The 13159-nt window shown below is 52.5% G+C and overlaps 2 protein-coding genes across 2 annotated transcripts; one reads left to right on the forward strand and one right to left on the reverse strand.

Moving 5' to 3' along the window:
* Positions 1 to 1869: 1869 nt before the first annotated feature.
* VOLCADRAFT_78152 (eukaryotic initiation factor) lies at positions 1870 to 6149 on the reverse strand. Its single transcript, XM_002958837.1, has 7 exons — positions 5947 to 6149; positions 5461 to 5730; positions 5079 to 5200; positions 4522 to 4699; positions 3910 to 4039; positions 3458 to 3547; positions 1870 to 2988 (listed from the first exon to the last, which is right to left on the reverse strand). The coding sequence occupies exons 1-7, from the start codon at positions 5958 to 5960 to the stop codon at positions 2590 to 2592; spliced, it is 1203 nt and encodes a 400-aa protein (XP_002958883.1). The 5' UTR covers positions 5961 to 6149; the 3' UTR covers positions 1870 to 2589.
* A 130-nt stretch (positions 6150 to 6279) lies between these two features.
* On the forward strand, positions 6280 to 9205 carry VOLCADRAFT_100204 (low molecular mass early light-induced protein). Its single transcript, XM_002958824.1, has 6 exons — positions 6280 to 6417; positions 6501 to 6549; positions 6634 to 6696; positions 6851 to 7009; positions 7446 to 7580; positions 7949 to 9205. The coding sequence occupies exons 1-6, from the start codon at positions 6347 to 6349 to the stop codon at positions 8222 to 8224; spliced, it is 753 nt and encodes a 250-aa protein (XP_002958870.1). The 5' UTR covers positions 6280 to 6346; the 3' UTR covers positions 8225 to 9205.
* The last annotated feature ends 3954 nt before the right edge of the window (positions 9206 to 13159 follow it).

Genomic DNA, 13159 nt, shown 5'->3' on the forward strand with positions numbered 1-13159 from the left:
GATGGGGTGCCCATGTTAGGAAGTTCCCATCTCAGGATTTCGCGGCCAGCAGTGTGTGGTTGTGGGGGATACCCAGTAGCTTCCCAGGGAGGTATATCCCCTCGCTGCCATCACTTCTGGGACTGTCCGGTGGCACAGGCAGTAGTGGACCAGCCTGGACAAGCTCACGCTGTCAATAGGATACTCACTGGGTCAATAGGATCACCAGTGCCGTGCGAGCACCTTTGGCTTGTCCAAGCTCCCCCAACAGTGAAACAATGTGTTTGGGATGTTGTGGCCCTTGCTGCGGTGTCAGCGGCCGGCAATATATGGCTGCAGCCTTGAAGACCGACCCTGCACTGATACCTGGCCCTTATCAGAGCTGTTGTTGGCTTTTGGGGCCGTCTTCGGTGTTTTGCAGTTCTGGGAGTTCCACGAAAAGGGTGAGATCCGGCAGGGTCACATCACCCTTTCTTGCGAACAAGTCGTTACGTTCAGGATAGCGGGCAACGATGGACGATTAGCTATTAGCCAACCCACTTCTTTGTTTCGGTTTCTTTTATTTTCGGGACTCTTGCAACAGTATCTAGATGTAGGTCTCTCTCTTTGGGGCATCTAGTAACAACGTGCAAGTTCCTGTCAGTATTTGTTGGTTGGCCCTTCCGCCAAGGTTCCGGGCCCTTTGGGCCGCCGAATGGAGGGAATTTCCCCGTTGTCACGGGTTTCTGGGCCTTCCTTCCCTTTGCGTTCGCTTTCTGCTCTCTAGGTGACCTGCGTTGTCTGGTCTGGGTGAGGGTGTCTTGACTGTGCCCTGATCGCACGGCCAGCTGGCCCTACTCGTTAAGAGTCTGGAGCCCACTGTAACAACCACCACACACACATGTGGTGGTCCTACAGCTGCCTGAGCACAACTCCTGCATAAGCGACATGCGGATGGCGATTTTTGGAATCCTAATATAAAGTACTTGTTGTTGTTACAGGGTGGTTAAGCTTCACCAGCGGCCCCCTTTCCCGAGGCAATTCCCGTCTCTCCCCTGCTAGAGGGGCACCCTAATCCGTTCACCCCATCTGACTTCAGAGTGTACTATTTGTGTTGTAGCGCGATAGCTACACAGTAATGATGAGCTTATTAAGAAATATGTGAATCTAATTATGATTATTAAGCAGCCCCTTCGCACAAATGTGTCCGGTCGTACTGTGCCGAATAAACAGACCGTACAAGACGGCCCAAAGCCAGGAGCGAATTTTACCGCGCGGATGCGCGCGTGCGATTCTCCAGCCTGGCCACATTCTCTTCCTCGCAAACGTACTTCGGCACCTTACAATCCAACACCATACGTGCTTTGGAAACGCGGGCAGCTGCTTCACAAGGACCCCCCTCTTTTGTAAGAATTCACCGGAACATCAAGGATCTGTACGACAGCCTTACCGAAATCCATAAACTCACTGAAATCGTCTTTGCTCACAGAACTACGTGTGGTTGTTTAGAGTTCATATTCTACACACGTTCGGAGCGCGGTTTTATACCGTGGTCGGGGCAGTGCCGGCCTGAGACAGACTTCACGTGTCTCTAGCACTTCACCACACTACAACAATTTGGGTTCAGCAACTCACCACCATCATCCAACCAAATCTAGCGGAACAACGGCGCCGCAACTTAGTTCCTGGTCAGTTCGCAAATTGATTGGTGACCTATGTATGGGATGCTTGTATTTACATGTTTGAATGCTGCAACAAGCGTTACCGTGGATTTAAGGAGTGATTTAAATCATTATGATTCCAGCTTTCAGCAGACCTCAAATCCTGAGCTTTGGTGCGAAAGTGCAAACACGAATTGTGTAGTACCAGCGGAATGGTAGTACTAACGGAAAACCGGAGTCTTAGCGACAGCCCAGCCCTTCGCGGAGTTACAAATGCGCGCGACGCCGACCACATAAAAAACGGCAACGAACGTTATCATCATCAGCAGTTGCAACCTTCCTAAGTCACTGTTACTAAGTCCTGTTACTAAGCGTGAGCAGATAAGCTTTATGATTGTAACGCTGTCGACAGTATTGCACGTGTCAACACCCAGGCGACGGTAAGAACGTCGTGTTGTTCAAAAACACACAAAGCACAGAATGCAATCTGTCCATCTGATCCATATACACAGTTGCATACATACACAACCGTGGGATGGAGAAAGGGGCCAAGTGCTGTGTCATTATCACCAGCAACACGTTAAACAACGGACGTCCATCAAAATGTCAGATGTCCCACTGCATACCTCCCTCCCCCTTCCCCCATTAAAACCGCGTAGGGAGTCCTATGTACTAATAGTAGCACGATACACAGCACAACATTCCGACTTGAGGCAGCAAGCGTGGAGCACGGCCTCATAGGGGACTTAAAGGGGTTTAAAACTGCATCGGAGGAGAGAAAGCAGCAGCACTCTCTGTAATCTGTCCGGAGATTTTCTTATCTTAGCCAAAAATCACAGGGCCACAGCGAATGAAGCCTCGCTGCCGCCCTCCTGTACCGTCCCACTATCCCCAATGAAAACAAAGAGGCCCAGCACCCCGCGCCTCTTTTCGTCCAGAGCTCTCCCGAAACGACCCTGAACAACCGCCGTTAAATGAGCTCAGCCACGTTCATGGGCATCTCATCAATCTGCGTCGAGTAGTACTGCTCAATATCGCGCAGGATGCGAATGTCGTCATTGCGCACAAAGTTGATGGCAACACCTTTGCGCCCGAAACGGCCCGAGCGCCCGATGCGGTGGATGTACAGCTCACGATTGTTGGGCAGATCGTAGTTGATGACCAGTGACACCTGTTGGACATCCAGGCCGCGCGCCCACACGTCCGTGGTGATGAGCACACGGGCCGCGCCCGAACGGAACTCGCCCATAATGGCCTCGCGCTCCTTCTGCACCATGTCGCCGTGCATGGACGCCACCGTGAAATTGTTCTGCCGCATCTTCTCCGTAAGCCAATCCACCTTGCGCTTGGTGTTGCAGAAGATGACTGCCTGTAGGACGAAAATAAGCGGGATGGGATGCCGCACAAATATTATCAAAATGTACCGGAGACACTTTTTAGTGGTCCAATCCAAAAAACCACTAATGAAAAATCATGAAGCACTAAGCGCAGAGAAGAACCTGTACACGCGGGCGGCGACAGCGCCTGCCAGCCCCCCTTTGCAAGTAGCACCCATGTCCCAAAAATATGTAACAAGCAACGGCTCCACTGAATCATACATGGTAACACTACCAGCAGCTGTGCAATAATATTTGCAAGTACAGCAACGCACGCAAAGCACAAACACATAGGCCGCATCCAGGGGTATGGAAGATGGACCCGAACCGGCTCAAATGTCACGTGTATTTTCAGAGAGGCGTTGCCTTCATAAGTAGTAATTAATCCGTCTCGGTTTCCTTCCCCCCTTTCCCCGGCCGCTCTTCATCAAAACCCATCCATACACCTATCACCCACCGCACCTGTGTAATCGTCAGCGTGTCGTACAGGTCGCAGAGCGTGTCAAACTTCCACTCCTCTCGCTCCACAGCAACAAAGAACTGCTTAATGCCCTGCGGAAACAATCACATCGGATGCGTCCTGAATTCAATCCGTCCGCAAAATTTGGCGATGGGACGGAACAGGCGCTTCCAAGCTGTAACGATATGTCGCATTGAATATCTTTGGGCGCTTCCCAGCATCTGCTCCCCCAGCGCTAGGCGAAGGCTGCTGTGCATGTGTACCCAAGCCCCGACATTGCCGACCTAAATCCCCCTCCACCAAACGACACTCCAGAACTGACGTCTTTGTCGCCAAACACAGGCACATAGCAACATACAGCGCTTCTACGCGGCTTCTGCGCAAGCAATAAACCTTCCTTCATGTGCTCCGCGCAAACAGCCCATATAGCCCAAAGGCGCGCAACGCCTCTTACCTCCAGTGTGAGCTCATCACGCTTGACCAGCACACGGATGGGGTCCGTCATAAACTTATTCGTCATCTCAAGCACCTCCGCGGGCAGCGTAGCGCTCACCAGCACCACCTGAGTCTCGGGTGGCAGGTACCTAATTGACGCGATGGGAGAGCGAGCGTGGCGGGCCGTTAGGAAGTGTACGAAAGCGAGTGCCAACGTGAGGAGGCAGGGGGGCCGGGCCGGGTGGGGGGGCCCGGGTGTCGACATGCGTGCATGGCTGGGGAAGGTCTCCCGCAGAACGCAAAAGGAGGCGTCTCAGGCACATACAGCATGGCGCAAGCGGGGATATAGCTTCCTGAAGATAGCAGACGTGCTGTGTCCGCTAGCCAGGCTTTGGGTGCACGAGCTGGCAAACCCCAAGTGCAACCACCCTTAGGTAATGCAGGGCATGATAGCTATGGAGCATTCATTACTACATCTCGCACGTGTGAACGGCAATGAGCTACGCAACAAGCTCCTCCATATCACGTTTGGCTTGGCCCAAACAACAACACCAACACCGAAACAACTGCCAGCAGTATTCGGAGCCACGGCCCAAATAAGCCACCGCCCACTCCACCGCCGCCACCTCACCGGTAGATGTCGTAAATCTGGTCCTTGAAGTTCTTCGCCAGCATCTCGTCCGCCTCATCAAGGATGAGCGTCTTAATGTGCCGTGTCCGCAAGTTCCGGCGCTGAATCATGTCAAACACGCGACCGGGCGTCCCAGACACGACGTGCACGCCGCTATCCAACTTCCGGATGTCCTCCCCTGATGGATAGAAGCAGAAACACTTCAGTACAGAAAACCGCGAAACAGTTAAGCTCTATCGTCCAAGTTCTAAGCCAACCCATGAGCCATGGGGCCACGGACATCCATGGCTGTGTCCGGCCCCCTTCCCCCCGAGGGCCTGCACCTAGCCTGGTAACCCCGATAGCCGGGTCGACCCCTTACTGATTTGTTTATCGTGCCCGCCTCAACTGAACTTAAGGCTTCACTGAACCGCTGCACCAGTCCATGCGCTAACCATTGTGCACGTGGGGCGTCTATGTTGTGTTAAAAGGAAAGCAACTTCCATCACCCGCCCAGCGCAGCTTTTGTCCGTTGCCACATCGCATGTCCCCCCAGGACACAAGCCCGAGGTACTCACCGAGGCTTTTTCCTCCGATGCAGGCGTGGGCCTGGATGTTCATGAAATCGCCCACAGCAAGGATAACTTTCTCCGTTTGTTGTGCCAGCTCACGCGTTGGAGATAGTATAAGGACTTGGCACCTGCACCAACGCCGCTAATGCTCAAAGCTCCGCGCTCCAAAGGAATAACACCGAAGCTAGCTCCAGGACTGGTGCTTGCGGGGTGTACACCCCTTGCCCCGGTCCGATAACGATTTGCACAACATTCATTCAATTTTTCCTTCCCATCTATGACGTTAAATTTAAGGGCGGCCTTAGAGCGGAGTATGATACTTTAAAGGTTAACTAGGAAACCCCACTTCCCACCGCGACCCAACCCGTGTCCATCCGTGCAAACTTACTCCCGCAGCGTGACATCAACAAGTTGGCACGTAGAAACAGAAATCATGGACGATTTGCCCGTGCCTGATTGTGCCTGGGCGATAACGTCACGCCCTTGCACAATTGGCAGGACTGCTCGTTGCTGAATAGCCGACGGCTTCTCAAAGCCATAAGCATATAGTCCCCTAAGAAGCTCCTCCTTGAGCCCCATGGAATCAAAAGTATTGTACACCTTGACGCCCTTTGACGTCTCGAACTTCACTTCGTCATCCTCCTCCATATCCTGAGCCCTGTATAGTCGTCAAAAAAGGAAGTTGAAAGCACATCGTATATTTCGATGCATAAGGCAAACATTGCCTGTCTAATAATGAAAAAAAACACTGCAGCGGGAAAGCCCAGACGCCGCCACCAAATAACTGTGAGCTCCAACGTTAAAAGCTAGCAAAAACTCATGAGGTTACACTACGATTGTAATGCTTCCGCGATGGAGCGTCACTGTGACCTACCGGTTCCGGGCCATGCTGCTAAGGGCTCTTTTCTAGTGCAGGTTCTCCTTCTCTTCAATTACGTGAGCTAGCACTTTCTACTAGTTGTATAGGGACGATTGGTCAAGACCGGGTCCGGTAGTCTTTAAACGCGATGAAGATCCCCAGCTCAATGTTGCACAAACAAAGATTCCTTGAAGAAATCGTTGGAACTCAGCCTGTTGTAACCTAGTAAATGCTGTAGACGAAATCTTCTGGCAGCACGCGCAAGCTGTGCCTGGGCAAACAGTGGTACGATTGCCGTACGCATTGCCGTATTTCTCTCCGCACATCAAGATCACCGGGAAAGCTGCCCAATTCTCGTCCACGGCTTAGCCATTTCTTCTTCTTCTCGACGTAGGACCATTTTGATTAGGTCAAAATGCAGTCGGCCTTGCTGAACCGGGCGAGCGGTGCCGCCTTCAAGGCGACACGCCCTAACGCCTGCAGCCGGTAAGCTCCATCGCAAATGAATGCATGATAAAAGCTTAATATGAAATACATGACGGATCTGGATGGTTCACGTCGTTTCGCAGGTCAGTCGTGGTTGTCCGCGCGACTGCGGAGGCCGTCGTGGAGAAGAAGGTAATGCGACGTTGTCTGCTTTTAATTATGGATCTAAACGTACTTGTTTGGGAATCCGCTTCATCGGCGTCTTAATTCCTGCAGGAGCGCAAGCTGAGCCCTCTGGAGCGTGGTGGAACCCTCTCCGGTGACCAGGCTGCTGGAAAGGCGCGTCAGATTCCTAAATGATCTATCCTGTGCTCGACAGAGCTGCCGATCTGTGTGTGTGTGTTTTGATGCGTTGCTTAGCTTGGACAAGGCCTCTCAAATGTACTTTTTCGCGTCGGCTCAGTTGATTGAAATCTAAATCGTCTTTATTTAGGATGCTGGAGATAAGGCGCGCGCCATGGCAACTGGCGCCGCTAGCGCGGTGACGATCCTCCAAATTGTGGACGGGCACTTCCGCGACGACCGCTGGGTTGGTGGTCGCTGGGACCTGAACCAATTCAAGGATTCCACGGGCGAAGTGGACTGGGATAAGGTGAGAATTGCCGTTGATCACACAATCGGTATCCAAATCGTTTTTTGTTATTAAAGGACGTTTTTCGCCGTTGCAAAGTACATTCCATCTATTGCAGCGTCGCTCAATCCTCCTATACTCTCCTCCAATACTCATGCTATGCGCTTCATATTAGCTGAAAGTTTCTTCAGCGAGCGGACCTGGTTGTCGGACTTGAATGTCCCACAAACCTTCCATCCTCTTCTAAGTAGCCAGTCGGTCGCCCATGATTAAAACAGATCCGACTTGCGGCCGCTGCCACGGACGACCCATCCATTTAAGAAAGTTGTTATCCCGCTCTTTCCTCATTACTCGGCCTCCTTGCAACTTCGGCATGTTCTCCGTCATCCATCCGCTCTCCTCCCTGTTTCCCGCTTAGTAGCTGCACGTTATCTTTCCTGATACGTTTTCCTTGAAGGTGATTGACGCTGAGGTTGCTCGCCGCAAGCTGCTGGAGGACAACCCCATCCCCTCGATCAACGAGGATCCAGTCAACTTTGACACCAGCGAGATCCCCTGGTGGGCCTGGGTCCGTCGCTTCCACCTCCCAGAGGTACGTGCGCGAGTTCACCCGCACCAGATCTTACCATGCAAACCGCCGTTGGCACCAGCTGATACCCAAATCACTAAATGAAGAGGTGGCCATGGTTTCGGCGCACTGGATAGCTTCAGCTTTACTCGATGCTTGTTCTCTCAAGCGGGATGATAAGAGGCAGTCGATCTCCTGCTTGACACTGTGAGAAAAGCGTGGGCTCCTTCCCTGCACCTCCTGCATCCCTTCCACACCACCGCCATCCTTACTCTGCCATTCATTCACTTGTTGTCATCCATCCGCGCCACTATCCCCTACTGCGTTTTCCCTTATTCTATACCCATCACTAACTCATAACTGCCGCCTATCTCGTGTCGCACTTCCTTCAGGCTGAGAAGCTCAACGGCCGTGCCGCCATGATGGGCTACGTCCTGGCTCTCTTTGTGGACTCCCTGACCGGCGCGGGTCTGCTGGAGCAGCAGGAGTCCTTCCTGGGCAAGCTGGCGCTCCACATTTGCGTGTTCGCCATCCTGCTGGTCCGCTCGTCCGCTGACCTGGACAAGTACAAGGGCCTTCTCGACGAGGCCACCTTCTACGACAAGCAGTGGAACGCTACCTGGGATGGCGTCAAGCGGCCGTCGGAGGCCTCCTCGGAGAGCCAATGAAGAGGACATATCCCCTCCAGTTCTTCTAGTTCTGCTTAAGACGAAAACGGCGGGCGTCTTTTGCTGGCGCGATGGCTTGGGGCGTTCTAACTTCGAAGCCGATGTCGCTGATTGGAGGCGATGTGCGACTAGGAAGAGGGCGGAGGAGCACAACTTGCGTGCTGTTGCGGTTGTTGTCAGTCGGCCTTGGCGTCCGGTGTGCACATGTGGGTTCTATGAGGCTTCGCTGGCAGGTCGTGGTGGGATGGCGGTGGTGATGGCCATGGTGCCTTCCTCGTGTCTGGGTAAGCTCGAGGACGTGTACTTCCGCGTGCTTTTCTGTGAGTACGGAGGAGCTACTTTGTTTTCAGGGTTTGTTTTTCACGGCAAAGGTGTGGTGATGGTGTGGCGCATGCGTGTCTGTGCGGTGATGCGGAGTAGGTTGCGCGTGTGCGGCGTCAGCATTCGTCACCTGAGAGCAGTGTGCGTGTGTGACCTTCGTGAACTTTGTGGATGTGACTTCCGTCATTGACAGAGGAAGTTCACGTACATATGTATTTTGTGAGCGCTGAGGGATGTTTTTTGAGGGACGCAAATGGGGCATAACGTTAGGGTGTGTATGTTCGGCACATCCTCGGGGTGGAGCGATGTTTCTGGACAGGACGACAACAGACAACCTGCCCTACTGTTCGTAATGTGTATGGCAAAGTGCGGTGGCATGGCCGGCGCGATTTTGATGATTGCGGCGCCCTGCCATGCGGGCCGCAGAAGACTTGTGTGTTTATCGAAGTGGGGCTGCACATGAACACTTCTCTCGATGCATCTCTGTTGTCCTGTGATGACACGTACGGCCCTTCTGACACGCCGCACTTGGGAGATGGACCCGTGTGTCTTTTGACTTGGGGCAAGATTTGCACGCCGATGCCAAAGCAAAGTCTGGCAATGGCGGGTGAGATGCATTTCTGTACGGCGCAGATTTTTTGTAAAAGATTGGCACGCGCGCTTCCTTTTCGTTCACCTCCTTGACCCTTTCATGCCCGCGCCACTGATGGAATTTTACTAATTGCAGTGCACGCATGCGGCTGGGGAGATATGAGGAATGATGAGAAAACACCCGTGAGTATCATCAACTCAGCGGACGCGCTACACAGCTCCTGCACAGCTATCCGGAACACAGGCAGGGATGCGTGCGATATTTGAACGCAACGTACGCGAAACCGGCGTTAGACAGCCGCATTTTTTGCTACATTTTTGTAGTCGTTCGAACATGTCGTATATTTCTGATATGCCGGCGTTCACCAAAGTGCGGCATGAATTAATATCTTTCGATCTAAGTTTGGCTGATTTTACGGTATTTCGTTACGTCATGCACTTATCTATCTTGCCGTTTGCCTCGCCGCAGTGCCGATAGCGTCGTAGCTTCAGTCCTGAAGACGCGCCTCAGCAACGCAACTTTAATCCATATTTACGAACGGGGCGTGCTGTTTATTTCCTGTCGGAGCGATGTCGAAACTCATCAAGGTACTGTATGTTGCAAAGGATGTCATCGCCGGCAGCTCCTCAACCGTTGGTCCTCAACCAACATCAGTATAGCTACGCAATACAGAAACGCATTGAGAGATAATCATACTATTCCACTACTGAGCGGCACGTGCGCCTGGTCATCCCTAGTGCTCGGTCATGCCTGTCTGTCGACAGGATCCTAAACCAACTCCCCCTTTTCGCAACCCGGCCAGACCACATATCCGTCCACAACCACACGCACACATATCCACTCATTGCAAAGCAACAAATATCAACTAAATCGCCCATGGCGGCCCTTCTCGCTGCCAAGTCAAACCAATCACCCCGCCATCCTTAGCCCCTTCACCATCTACCACAGAAATCCCCACCATCGCCACCCCACTAACGCCTCTATTTCCACATAAGCGCATCATCATCATCAAAATCGTCATCATTATCAACCGCCATCCCCCCGCAGCGTACAGCCCTGTTGGGCGCGGTCGTTGCGAGTGGCGGCGCCGCCTTCTACCTGACGGCCGACACAGACACCCAAATGGAAATCGCCAGTGCCAGCGGTCCGCTCATTCGAATGTTGGATCCGGAACTTAGCCACGTCATAGGGATACAGGTACGGAGGTGGGAAAGTAAAGGTAAAAGGCGGGAAACCTGGGGGGAAGGGCGACCTGTTGTTGGTTGTGAGGCGAAGCTACAGCTATGGGGGAAGGGGGGGAGGGGGGGAGGCGATGGACCACTGAGAATGAAGCAGATACCAGAGGTAGACGGATGTAGTCCGGGAGGGGAAGGAGACAAATGCTGCATCAGGAGTATTTTATTATTACTGACCAATGACGACTTGAGAAGTCCTCTTGGTGGCCACGTGGCCATAGCGTGGGGTTGCGAGACGAGTTACTTACTATAGCTGCCAACTCCAAAGCCCAAAGAAGGCAGAAGGCGAAAAAGCGGAAAAAAACTACCTAGCCGCCGAGATGAAAGGAAAGTCCTTAAAGAAAGCAGAAAAAGAAAGGAAAGAGGAAAAGGTATCGGAAAGTGTAAAATATGAATTAATCGGAAACAAAGTGTTTACGTCGGCGTGTCACTTCTAGATTTGACAAACCAATTGAGGCCTCGTAAATGTAATATATTACCTTCAAAAAAAAGATACAAATGGGGGAGGGGGAGGGGGAAGGGGAGGGGGGGCCGCTGGAACTTGAGCTATCAACATCATTATCAACATCATTATCAACATCATTATCAACATCATTACAACATCATTATCAACATCATTATCAACATCATTATCAACATCGTTATCAACATCATTATCAACATCATTATCAACATTATTATCAACATCATTATCAACATCATTATCATCATCTACATCGTTGCCATGACATTATCATCTCCCACCCCCCACCCCACCCCGTTCTCCGCAGGCAGCTGCTCGCGGGCTCCTCCCCCGCGACACCCGCCCCGACCCGCCCTCGCTGCGCACCCGGGTGTTTGGACTGGACTTCCCTAACCCGCTAGGTACCTGGGAAGCGGGTGGTGGATGGGGATTTTAAGGGAAAAGGAAGGAAATGAAGCAAGGAATTGTTAGGGACGATAAAGGAAGTATTGAAGGAGGGAGTTGGCGAACTGGTGAGGGAAGCTGCTTGTTTGGGACTTGGGTGGGTAGGTTATTAGGTTTTTTTGTGTTGCCATCTGAAGGCCATTAGGGTTTCCCTGACTGCCGTCTCCCCCTTTCGCCGATTCCTCCCCCTCCTCTTTATAATTATACCTTACATTATTTCATAAATAATTCTATTAGTGAGATTAAAAACAATATTATTGTATTTAATATCATGTATATCTTTCCCGTCCTCCTCTCACTTTCCTAAATAGGCTTAGCCGCCGGGTTTGACAAAAACGCCGAGGCCGTGGCCGGGCTAATGGGCCTGGGCTTCGGATTTGTGGAAGTAGGTACGTGGTGTTCGTATGTATGTATGCATGTATGTATGCATGTACGGGTATTCGTATGTGTATGGGGATGTACGAATATGCGGCTCATTCATTGGGCTTCATCGTGGGCCTTATGAACATGTTAACATAACAACCCCTCCTACACATACAGACATACACATACACATACACACATATACATACAGAAACACACACACACACACACACACACACACACACTGCTGCACTGCCCCAACCCGCCCCAACCCGCCAACACCCCCCGTTAATCAGTATCCATGCTCTTGTACGGATGTCAACTGAATTGACAACCACTCCGCAACCACCTCAACCCCCGCCACACCCTCGACCCGCTCCTCCGCCTCCCGTCACCCGTGCGGTGGGGTGCCACCCAACGGCGCCACTCCCCAACGAATTCTCCCTACTCCACTCCACTCCACTCGACTCGACTCGCCACAAGAGAGGAAACCGATGTCGTTCTCATTTTCAAGATCCTCGCCGCCATGCGGCATTTCCAAAACCCTCCTCCCCCCAAACAACCCCCCCCAAACCCTCCCCCCCACACCACACACACACACACACGCACACACCAGAAAACCCCCAACCAAATGTGTTTTCTCCCGGGCCCCTTGTTCACCCCCTCAGGCTCCATCACCCCGCGGCCCCAGCCGGGTAATCCCACCCCCCGGGTTTTCAGGATACCGGAATTGAAGTGAGCGGCAGCTGGGGGGGGTGCTGGGGGGGGGAGGGCCGGTTGCGGGGGAGTGGAGGTTGGGGGGACCCTGAGGGGGGTGGGGTGAAGAAAGATGGATTGTTTCCCGTCTGGATAACCTCATTCCCCGGGGTTTGGGGAGGGGGGTAGGGCGTGGGGTTGGGGGGATTTGGGGGTGAGTGAGGGGGTGTGGGGGGGTTATGGCGTTGGTTGGACTTTTAGCGCAGGTTGAGGGGAGGGACGGGGGGAGGGGAATATATAACGTGGTTTTGTTGTGAAGGGAGGGGTTTCGGGGATTTGACTAATGGATATTTAATGAAGGAACACACTCACGCGCCCCCCACCTCGACGTGTTTTTCAGGGCCACCATCAATCGGTACGGCTTCAACAACCTTGGTGCAGATGCCGTACAAGATCACTTGGCCGAGTTTGAGAAAAAGGTCTTGCAAGATCCGTCCATCAAGCGCGGTACGACACAAAACACACACACACAAATACACACCTAGGCATGATATTTGTTAACAAATGAACAAAGGTACACAATCAGGCAGTCTGCAAAAAACGCATGTGTATCTGTCTGTCTGTCTGTAGCCACCAATATCGCCGCTTTCATTTGAAAGCAAAGCATACTGCACCTGCACCTGGAGATCAGGAGTTGATTATCATTTTTTTGCGTGTTATTCCCCCCTACGATTTCCCCCACTTCTCCCTTTCCCCCCTTCAGCTTCACTCGCTCGCTCGTGGTTCGTCTCCCCCCCCCTTTCCCCCTTTCCCCCTTCCCC

The sequence above is a fragment of the Volvox carteri genome, assembly GCF_000143455.1.
Source record: "Volvox carteri f. nagariensis unplaced genomic scaffold VOLCAscaffold_108, whole genome shotgun sequence".
NCBI classification, from domain to species: Eukaryota; Viridiplantae; Chlorophyta; class Chlorophyceae; order Chlamydomonadales; family Volvocaceae; genus Volvox; species Volvox carteri.

Bases quoted from the DNA above. Each gene is read 5' to 3' on its own strand.
- VOLCADRAFT_78152 (XM_002958837.1), bottom strand. The intron at 4,700-5,078 runs GTGAGTACCTCG...TCTATCCATCAG, and splicing joins CATCGGAGGAAAAAGCCTCG to GGGAGGACATCCGGAAGTTG. The intron at 3,548-3,909 runs GTAAGAGGCGTT...TTGTTTCCGCAG, and splicing joins GTGATGAGCTCACACTGGAG to GGCATTAAGCAGTTCTTTGT.
- VOLCADRAFT_100204 (XM_002958824.1), top strand. From the start codon at position 6,347: ATGCAGTCGGCCTTGCTGAACCGGGCGAGCGGTGCCGCCTTCAAGGCG. The intron at 6,418-6,500 runs GTAAGCTCCATC...GTCGTTTCGCAG, and splicing joins CGCCCTAACGCCTGCAGCCG to GTCAGTCGTGGTTGTCCGCG. The intron at 6,550-6,633 runs GTAATGCGACGT...TAATTCCTGCAG, and splicing joins AGGCCGTCGTGGAGAAGAAG to GAGCGCAAGCTGAGCCCTCT.